The following is an 11142-nucleotide window of genomic DNA, read 5'->3' as shown; positions in this document are numbered from 1 at the left end:
ATATATAGATATATCTATATTTATATAATGTTCAATAATCTAACAATAGTACTTTTGTTTAAAAATCCCTCCATCCCATATGTCTCGTCATAAACCGTAATGGAGATTTAAATATATATATATATCTGAGGAATAAAACAAACTGAAAATAATCCATTTCAAACAAATCTTTGGCAGCAACATGGTTAAGCATAACTATTTGAACAACTTGCACAGAAGATTAACATTGTTCAGAGGTTTTTTGGCTCAGAATCTGTTTTAACTTAATAATTCTTGTACTTACTGTGATGTATTGATCCCTAGTGCAATGACTGGATTGGGCAACCCAGGTGCAACAGTAATAGCTGCACAGAATAGAAACATTTCCTTTAGACAAACTATCCCAAAGGGGTTATAAATAGGAAATGGACATTACCATGAAAAGTAAAGCTTCCAATGTGACTGCATCTTGTGTAGCACACTTGGACATTAAACTATGAAGAATTTTTTTTTCCTGTCAAGTGTTACAAATTGACGAAATAAGTACATCAATGTTCTCAGTCATTATCTTACTTCAGTGGCACTTTGTTTTAGTGACAGCAAAAAGGGACAGTGGAGACCAGACAGCCCCAGTGCAGTTTATCAATGAAAATCTAATATCGTCCATAAGCAGGGGAGTGGAAATCAATACTTCATTACCAAATTGTTAGTGAGGATGAAGAAGAATAGCAGGAGTTTTTTGGCAGCCTCCTCGGTCCGGGTTGCTGTGAGTTCAATGTCAGGGCCGCGGTGGCGCGCGGGGCCGGGCGCGGAGCTGGGCTGGAGAGCTGGGCTAAGGCAATCGTCCTGCAAGCACAACAACAACAACACAGCCACAGTTACACGGTCTGCAGCGCACAGCCACGCCTCTGAGCAGGCACTCCCACCATGGAAGTGTCTGCAGATGAGCTCTGCTTCATTCTGTGCCCCCACAGGCTCACAGCAAGCGAGGATGGAACCCTGGTCTCACAACCATGCAGGGAACCATTCAGTGGGTGAACTCCGGCTGGTGCTGAGGCTCTGCCTGGTCACTGAGCCCCTTACTCTGCCTCTTAAACTTGGAGTTCCTTCCTGCAGCCAGCCAAGAGCACGCTCTAAAATCCTCATGGAGGGCTGGACATCTCAGTACCCACACAGCGTCTATTACCCCGCTATTCCTGCGTTATTCCTACTTGTTGTGGCACCTCCCCAGCATTAAAAACCATCTTCCAATGGACCTTTTCCATCCTGCAGCTGCTAAAAGTGCTAAGTGACTCAAGTTGTGAAGCTACTGCTACACAGAGACAGAAGGGGCTTGTTTTATTTAATTTCAAGATGTGGGTTTAAAAGTTCAGCCCAAAGTTGGGTTCTGCTTTGCTTATAACCTGGGAGAAAGATACTGAGGAAAGCAGTAGAAAAAAAACAACTGGAAAAACAGGGTGAGAAATGAGGCAGGCAATAAGTAGAGTGAAAGTCAATCTGGAGAGAGCACAGAGGAAAAAAAGAGCTGCAGTGGGCAAAGAAATATGTTGCTGAAAAATATATTATCTGTTCAAGGCCATGGCTATTTCAGCAAACACAACTCAAATCCTGCAGTGTGTTCTCTGTGTTCTGGCTAAATCAACTGGAAATTCAGTAGCAGCTTTATTTAAAGTAAAATAAACTCAGCTTTTCAAAAAATTCCATATGAAAACAAAAAAGTCCATTGACTTCATGCTAGTTAGTTTATAATTTGGTTTGGTTTACAATATCTTCACCTTTTCAGTTTTCACAGTGATGCTGAGTTTTGCATTGGCAACCCAGACCTGCTGTGGAGAAACTGTTGGAAGGGAAGAGGAGGCTTTGGCAGCTGAATGTTGAGACTTTTGGCAACTGAGGATGCATGGAATCAGTCTGAAATTGTGGTGAATACCTTGGATCATTATTCCCACTTAAAAGATATTAAAAGCAATCCATGTTGACACTTTAAGATGTTGCCTTTATGTTTCAGAGGTAACACTCCAGAGCAATTCTCACTTTGCAAAGCTATTATTTTTCACTGCAAAAGGGCAGAGCTGTGCCAGTTTACACCCTGCTCAAATCTCAAAGAAATCCAGAAGCATTGCTGTTGTAGGGCCTGGGGCTGACACACAGCACCCTGCAGCCAAATTCCCACTGTGGGATCACCTCTGCGATCCAAGGGAGGCTGGGGATGGAAGAGGCACTGGGCTTTACCCTTCCCAGGGGTCTCCAGGGTGGAAAACTCCCTGTGACATCCCAGCTGAGTCCTGCCTTGGGTCACACCAGGCCCTGCAGCTTCTGCCTCCCTCACAGAGGTGGGACACAGGCACTGTGGCTGTGCTGAGGGACACTGGTGACCCAGCTGAGAGCAGGGCAGGTGACTCTTCACTAGGTCAACCCTGCCTCCAGAACATCATTAGGCTAATTAAGCCAAATTAGTGTCACTGAAAGTGCTAAATCTGGGAAGGAGTCTTGAAGTGACTTCAGAGCACTGGTTGCCTGCCAGTGGGAAATATTTATAAAAGCTTGGATTGGAAAAATGAAAAGCCAAACTCCTGCCTCCTTTTCTTTTTGTGCCATTGTGAAAAAACCCCAGAGACTTTTGAATCAGCATAGCCCTGGTCACTTCCCTGTCACAGAACAACACTGGGGACACTGTTAACCCTGGACAGACACTTCAGAGGCACATTGGTCAGAGGGAAGGTCCATGAGAAACTCCTCTGGCAACAAATAAACTTTTGAGGCTCAGTGTCCACCTACCTGACTAATGGTAACATCTGTGCACAAGTCAAATCAATTGGGACTTGGCATTGATTTCCACGGGATAAGTACTTCACCCCTAAGGTCCTTTGGCCAACTGAAGTCTCCATCCTTGTGGGTTTTGTTGTTTTTTTTTATTTAATTGATACCACTGCAGGCTGGGACAGGACTTTGGGAAATTAATTAGTGTGAGCCCTGATCAATAAGGGTCATAGTTTATGTATTTCATTATCAAGTCTGTAAGAGATTCAGGGAGTTTGTGGAGAGCTTGTCACCTGCAGTCAGGGCAGAGCAGCCTGCACATCCCAACAGCTCATGATGGGCAGAGTCTGGTGCTTCCTGGGCATTTGCTGAAACGCAGCTCCCCCTGTGCCATAAAGAAAACTCCACCATTTAAAATAAATCATGTTCTGAAAACGTGGCTGAGGGTGTTCATTATACTGGTGTCTTGTACAGCATATGTGAAATATCAGTTGCAGATACTGAAGCTTTGCTTTTATTTAACACTAATTATCGAGCCATCAACAGATGTAAAAAGCCGTATCTATTTTAACGCGGATGTGTCAGGACTCAGCATTCCTCCTCACAGCCTCCTTCCCTCTCCTTGTCCATGGCACAGCTTCCCTCCGCTCATCCCAGCACTGCCAGAAAAACACAGCTGTGAAACCTCTGAGATGGGAGCTCTCAAACACGTCTGCAGCCCCAGACAACCGTCAAGTGTGTGTCAGCAGCTCGTGGCACGCCAGGCCCGGCGCTGGCAGCGGCTCTGACGGCCTGGGCTGGGCTCCTGGGCCTGGGCTGGGCTCCTGGGCCTGGGCTGGGCTCCTGGGGCTGGGCTGGGCTCCCGGGGCTGGGCTGGGCTCCTGGGGCTGGGCTGGGCTCCTGGGGCTGGGCTGGGCTCCTGGGGCTGGGCTGGGCTCCCGGGGCTGGGCTGGGCTCCTGGGGCTGGGCTGGGCTCCTGGGGCTGGGCTGGACTCCCAGAGCTGGGCTGGGCTCCTGGGGCTGGGCTGGGCTCCCGGGGCTGGGCTGGGCTCCCGGGGCTGGGCTGGGCTCCCGGGGCTGAGCTGGGCTCCTGGGCCTGGGCTGGGCTCCCGGGGCTGAGCTGGGCTCCTGGGGCTGGGCTGGGCTCCCGGGGCTGAGCTGGGCTCCCGGGGCTGGGCTGGGCTCCCGGGGCTGAGCTGGGCTCCTGGGGCTGGGCTGGGCTCCTGGGCCTGGGCTGGGCTCCCGGGGCTGGGCTGGGCTCCTGGGCCTGGGCTGGGCTCCCGGGGCTGGGCTGGGCTCCCGGGGCTGGGCTGGGCTCCTGGGGCTGGGCTGGGCTCCTGGGGCTGGGCTGGGCTCCTGGGGCTGGGCTGGGCTCCTGGGCCTGGGCTGGGCTCCCGGGGCTGGGCTGGGCTCCTGGGCCTGGGCTGGGCTCCCGGGGCTCCCAGACCTGAGCTGGCCTTAGCTGAGCTGGGCTCTCAGCTCTCACAGCAGTGCCCAGCTCGTCTCCCACCCCCCAGTGCTTCTCTGCTCCCTCCAGTGTCCCCTTGTCCCCATGGCCAAAGGCCACACCAATGGAGCCATGCGGCCTCCTGGGGTTGCCCGTCATGGGGTGGTTCTCAGGTCATGGAATCCCAGAATGGTTTGGGTTGGAGGGACGTTAAAACTCATCTTGCTCCACCCTTTCACACCTTCCACTGTCCCAGGGCGCTGCAATCCCTGTCAAGCCTGGCCTTGGGCACTGTCAGGGATCCACAGCTGCTCTGGGCACCTGTGCCATTGCTGCCCACCCTCACAGGAAGGGATTTTTTCGTGGTATCTCACCTAAATGTCCCCCCTTTCAGTTTGAAGCCCTTCTCCCATGTCCTTGTCTCTCCAGTTCTGCTGAAGAGCCCTTCCAGGCTCCCTGTGGGCCCCTCAGATGCTGGAAGGTGCTGTGAGGTCCTTCCAGTATCTGAAGTCCCTTTCTTGGGGATTGCTGTCACCATTTGATTTTTGGGTTCTGCCACCTCCTCAGTGGTCCCTGCTGAGGTGGGATGGAACTCCAGAGCCAGGCAGGTGACAGCAGCTTCATGTATTTATAATGTCTTCTCTGTATTTCCATATCTTTGCTAATATCATTTTCCCAGCTCCTATTTATGCATTGGGATAACAAAAATGACAATATTCCTCTGTGATCCACCCACCACAGTCCATGGGAGCCTATGGATCAAAACTTTTCCAGGCTGCAGCTGTACCCATCACAATAAATTGCAGGACTCTTTAAAGGCCACATAGAAAGACACAGACAGGCCCTTTGTGGTTACCAAACATGTTATCTCTAGATGTCATTTCTGACCTACTTTTGCTAGATTTTTGCAGCAGCACAAAATCTGTTCCTTAAAGAACCATGCCACGTGCACAGTACCTAGAAAGGGGGAAACAGCAAATCTGGATATATTTTATTTCATTTAGGACTCCTCTCACCATGAATTACAATGTTACAGGCTCTAAACGCCTTCTCGTTACCCATAATTATAACTAAAATTATATCAATCTAAACAGTAACTACTGGAATGATTCATCCTGATTGGGAGGAGCATGCTCCCTGGAGTTCTGCCTGCCCATCCATTTTAAAGCCTCGTGGCAGGAATAGCTTTCCAGAAGGTCATTTAACAGCACATTAAATAAATAAACAGAAGATATTTGCTTCAGCAAACACTCTCTAATAGGATGGGAAAACATTTTGGGAGAGGTAGGAATAACCCTGACGAAAACCAAATCTTTCAGTTCCCACCTTGCTGGGGGTGCAGCACCCACCCAAAGGCAGGCAGAGGCTCCATGTGGTGCCAGCAGGGACAACCCCTCATGTCCTGCACACTGAAGGGTCCCACCAGTGTCACCAGCAGTCCCTGAGCCACTCGTGTGTCCCTGCAGCAGCCACCAGTCTGTACATTCACCCTCAGCCACACAGACAGGGAAGTGTGGAAAACATTTCCGATCTGAGCTTGTGGGAGTGTGGGGCAACAGGAAGGAAATGTGGGCTCTAGCTGAGCTCTTTCTGGGGTGTGTCTGCCTGAACACAGCATTAATTGCTGTAAAACCCAGATGGAAGAGTTTAGACCTTGCCTGGGATGATGCTTTTTTCCCCCATTGTTTGGAGCAATGGTGCAGGAGGGACAAGGAGCTCAGTCCTGAAGGGAGCCAAACAGAAAGATGGGAAGAGACAATTTCCTGGAGTGACAGGACAAGGGGGAATGGCTTCCCACTGCCAGACAGGAGGTTTAGATGGGATATTGGGCAAATATTCTTCCCTGCGAGGGTGGGGAGGTGCTGCCACAGGTGGCCAGAGAAGCTGTGGATGAGTCAGACACAAAACTGGGGCTGCAGCTCCCCGTGGTTCCAGACAGACCCAATGGAATCCTGGGCTGCTGGAAAGAGGGGGATTTGTGCCACCTGTGTAGGGAGAGGCCAGGATTTCACCCCTGAGCCCAGTATGAGGTGACAGAGTGACACAGAGCACAAAGGGGTGACATTCACCTGGTCCCCCAGGTGTGTCTGGAAAAATCACACACTTGGAAAGAGGAAAAAAAAATACAGGGAACATTTAACTTCTATTTCTTCCTATAAATAAAGTATAGCCATCAAATCACAATGTATTTAGGAGCACATGTTATTGACAGCCTATTCTTGGAGGGGGGAAAAAAAGTGGATTTTTGGCAAAGTTTCCTAAAGATTAAATTGTTCATTGTACAGGGCACCATCTGCCCTTGGAGAGAGATTTAGTTGATGGCAGCTGCAACCAAAGTGTGGAAGATAAAGCTGAATTTCTGGTTTCTTTTCAACTAGCAACTGTCATTACAGGTCACATGCAAACTGTGCCATTTTCTGTGACAAGCAGGTTCTGTAGGATTGGGTGCTCGCTACATTTTAAAGTGCCACCTGTAAGGATCCCAGCCGAGAAACAGCTTTTGGAACACACCTTGCAAAACGTGAATTTACAGCACATGAGACAAAGCAATTATGGACCAACCATCTGGCCAAGGGCTGTGTGTTCCAGACCCAGGTGCAGGGGGATGGAGGTCAGGAGGAACTCGTGGGTCACCCAAAGGTGCATCCCTCAGTTCATCTGAGTGCTTAAAAAGGCTGAATTACCTGCAAGAGTTCACTCAACGGTTGCATAATCCACAATTGCCTCCCTGTGCTCATTGGAGTGTAATTCCCCCTGAGATCAAGCCCCACATTTTTAAACCCTGAAGAGAATTTCTAAATCACCAAACCAGAGGCTGCTGTGGGTGGGTTTTTCCTCAGCCCCACCTCTGAGCTGTGACACTGAAATATCTCAACTCGCTGTGAGGCAGCAAAGGCCACTTGACAGTGGGGAGATGCTGATTTGTCTCTGCACTCTGAGCTACTTAAATATCACACAAACCTCGTCCTGGCTACAGCAAACCCCTCCAGCAGGGAATCTGTACCTCCTCCCTCTCTCCAGAACACTTTCACAGGAGAATGATGTTCCCTTTCTCCCCGGAACAAAACGGGAGGGGAGAAGTTAAGAGCACACTGGTAGATTTTATTAGGACTAAGAAACAAAGCAAAACAAAAAAGCAAACCCAAAGCTCTTCCCTTTCATCCCTGCCTTGCTATGAAAATGCCTTCATATTTGCAGGCTTGCTGACAATATTTCAGGATGGTACATCACACACCGTCTCGTCTGGAACAGCAGACATTGTCAGTGCTGGGAGACAACCACTCTCTGGTTTGTACTTCACAAAGATTCTCTATAAAGCATTTCTATAGAGGAAAAAAAAAAAGATTTTTGAAATTCGTGAGTCTCTCAGCCTTTCAGACAAGGATGAGTTCTGGTTAATTTTTTCTGATGACTTCCACGTTTTCTGCAAGGAAAAACAACAGCTACCATTGCCTTAAGACAGACTGAGCTAGTTGTAACATGCCTAGATATGAGATTCTTTTTTTTATGTGAAAGAATTTGCAGGACATAAATTCCTTGTTCTTAAGTTTATCCTGTTCAGTTTAACTTGTTGGCATTCTCTCCCATTTTATCACAGTAGAAGGGGATCATGTTTTGAAATAGAAAATGCTACTGTTGGTGGCTTTTTGACCAATCTGCTGTGATTAAATCCATGCTTTTGGATAGTAAGATTGTTTTAAAAAATATTCTAAATATTTAAAAAAAATATTATTTTAAAATATTGTTTAAATACAGGCTTTGCCTTTCCAACATTATTTTTATTGCTCATTATTATTTTTGCTCATTGATTATTTTTAGTGCTCATGATGATATTGCTCATCATTGCAGGTGTCAGTGCCCCTGACAGCTCCATGGTGTGCCCAGACCATCCAAGCCAAACCTCCCTGGGAAGGCTCCACTTCCATGTTTGCTGCAGCAGAACAGAACCACACTCAGGCCCTGCTTTTCCCTTCCTCCATCCACATCTGACCGAGCCCAAATGCTTCTGGCATTGGGGCCTTTAAAGAGACATCCAGAAAAATGTCACATTTTTGAGACTCTGCCTGTTTGGGTTCCTTTTTGCAGAGAGCATTAGTGGGTAGGAGTGGAGGCTGCTCCTGTGAATTAGTGTGGGATCTGCTGCTTTCTCCTTCCTTTGTGAGGGAGCTCTTAAAACACAAATTCCCACCTTAAACCGCAAACGGGCGCGAGCTGCGCGTAAATCACGGGCTCCGCGGTGCCAGAGCCGCACACGCTCTTCTGCTGCTGATTTGTCTACAAAATATATCACATGCCAGTTACTTGAATTAGGATCATGGGGAGAAGGGAATCATTAGAGAGCAGAAGAAACTCTAACACATAAAGAAAACTTATCCGTTTGTCTCCTCAGCGCCGCCTGTTTTATTTCCTCTTCAGGCGCTGACAGCCCTGATGAGGCAAAGGATGCTGTAATCCTGAGCGATTGCTTGGGGGGAGCATCATTAGGGCTGGAAGGGGTTGATGCAGCGAGAGCTCTGCGTTTCCAGCCCCTTTTCCCAGGTCATTTGGCATTCTTGGGCGGTGCTGGAAGGTGGAGGCGCAGCCTGGATCGGGTATTTCCCTCCTGGAGCCTTTCCCTGTGCTCTCAGAGAGCCTTGGAAAGCCAGGTAAATTAGACTTGGAGAAAGGGACACTGCATCTTTGAGTAATGAGGCTGGGAAACAGGGAACACATTTTCCACTAGCTCATGTCTCACTGTATGGCATTCTGATTTCCTGACACTTCATAATAAATCACTGCTTATCACTCACTTGGGAACATAACATGGTTCAAGTTAAGATTCGTTAGTGATTGTAAAGAAGAAACATGAATTGCTCTCTATCAGGGCTTTTTGATCATCTTTCTGTCCACTGCAGGTGTTTTTTTAATCAGAATATTTACAGGAGCCATTGTCTAAGGCATAAATAAAAAGGAGAAGAAAGAGCAGAAAATATGAATAATGAAAATGAATTTATTTGTCTTATTTATGTGTTTATGTAAACATTTGGCAATTGCTTTGCACAGCAGCTTGTATTCAGTGTCACAGGCTGCTGCACCAACAGAAGTTTGTAAAGCTGGGGTTTTAAATATATATATACCTGAGTGTGTGTCTATAAAAATACCCTAAATGCCAATACATTCCTTTTCTGGAGAAGAAGGTTCTAGCAAGCACATCCAGAGCCTGTTTGCCCTTAGGATGGCTTCCACAGGGAAAAGAGAGGCTGATCCTGGCCCACCTTGGAGCAGTGGGAGAGGCTGAGTGGCTCTAATGGGATGAGATTGGGATGTTCCCTGCAGCCAGGGGTCCATCAAATCTGGGAAAACAGGAGTTCACTTCAAAAAAAGGGATATCTGAGAGCTGGGGCAACCTTGCTACAGCCCCTGTCCCTCCAGTGAGCTCAGGATGGCAAACACTGAGCTTGGATGGGTCAGGAGCTGGGGAAGGAGCGAGTGAAAGGACGAGGGGAGCGGCCTCAGGCTGTGCCAGGGGAGGTTTGGGTGGGATATTTGGAAAGATTTCCTCCCCAAAGGGTTGCTCAGCTCTGGCAGGGGTGCAATCCCCATCCCTGCAGGGATTTAACAGCACTTGGGGACATGGTGGCCTTGGCAGGGACAGGGAGTGGTTGGACTCTACGCTCCAAGCTCATTTCTTTTCCAACCAAAATGATTCCAGGATTCCATGAATTCAGCTCTGTATGCAGGCACTTCTCTGCCTTCTCTGACCTTCACTGGATGGAATTTTTTCTGCAGTCACAACTTTTTCCTCAGCAGTTTAGGGAGAGGGCTGAAAAGCTGATGGGTTTACAGATGGTGTCAGTAGTGCTTTAGGGGAACAGGGAGTTTTGTATAAAAAGACCTAAAAACTGAAAAAAATGGAAGCTTACTTAAAGAACTATAACAAATATGCAGAAATATTTCACAAAAAAAAAAATAATCTATTCCTTCCCTTGTTTTACAAATAGCTCTCCTTTAATTTCTTTCTTTATCTTTTGGGTCTGATTGTGGGAAGTACCTAAAACTTTGGGCTAACCCCAGAGAAATCAGATAAGGGAACTATTTGCTGCAACTATGGCTTTGATTATTCCCCCTTCAGTAATTTGCTTTTTACTACATTAATCAACGATATAATGTGTCATTTCTACTGCTCCCTGGCTGAATAATTTCCAAAACTACAAACAGCTTTCAAGATAGTTGCCAGACAGGCGCAAATTAATACTTTCAGAAATTGTTCCTAGAAATATTCCCATGAACAGAAGCTTTCACACCCTCTATTTGTGTAAAGACTTGGCTCAAAAAAAAAAAAAAAAGCCAAATGATTATTTTAGGCAAATTCTTGCATATATTTTTTTCTGGTTTTATATATATTTCTATCTAATATTTATAAAATATCTGCAGTGTAGAATAAGCAGCCTTGGGAGACAAGATGGCAGTGGAGGTCCATATGGAGTTAACTCTTGGTAGGATTAATTTAGTAGTTACAAAAAGGAGGGATCTGATTGCTTTCATTGAGGCAAATAATCCCCTTGATTTGTGGGACAACTTGAGGAAATTGGCACACAACCCAGGGATTGTAAATTCAGCTGTCTGATCCAGCTGATCTTCCTCACAAATTCCAATATTTGTGGCTACTCCAGCCTCTCTCCTGAACTCAGATTTCCTCCTGGTGTTTGTGGCCCCAGGAAGTGCCTGTAAGACTTTGCCTTGTGCTCAGAAAACCCCAAACCCTCCACCAGAAATGTGTTACACACAAAAATGTGAAATCCCCCCAGTATGAAATTTTTAGGAGAAAAAACAATTCCTTTTGGTAAAGCACAGCATTGGATGTATTTATTATATCTTACTTTTCACCCACTACCAAGAGATTATTAGAGACAAGAATTAAACCCCTCAACTCTTGACCAAGGAAAAAACCATGTTTTTTCTAATATATCTGAGCC

The 11142-nt window shown here is 47.1% G+C and overlaps 1 protein-coding gene across 2 annotated transcripts in view; it reads right to left on the bottom strand.

Moving 5' to 3' along the window:
* Window positions 1-74: 74 nt before the first annotated feature.
* TSHZ2 (teashirt zinc finger homeobox 2) overlaps window positions 75-11142 on the bottom strand; it is a 207387-nt gene continuing 196319 nt past the window's right edge. For both annotated transcript variants that reach the window (XM_064730114.1, XM_064730115.1), the window contains exon 3: window positions 75-825. Coding sequence is in view for 1 of the 2 variants with exons in the window: in XM_064730115.1 (XP_064586185.1) it covers window positions 824-825 (2 nt within the window). In the remaining variant the exon portion in view is untranslated. The remainder of the gene's footprint in view (window positions 826-11142) is intronic.

This window comes from Zonotrichia leucophrys, chromosome 20 (genome assembly GCF_028769735.1).
Source record: "Zonotrichia leucophrys gambelii isolate GWCS_2022_RI chromosome 20, RI_Zleu_2.0, whole genome shotgun sequence".
Lineage (NCBI taxonomy): Eukaryota > Metazoa > Chordata > Aves > Passeriformes > Passerellidae > Zonotrichia > Zonotrichia leucophrys.
Note: the sequence above shows the minus strand (reverse complement) of the source record. Positions and strands in the feature narration are given on the sequence as shown.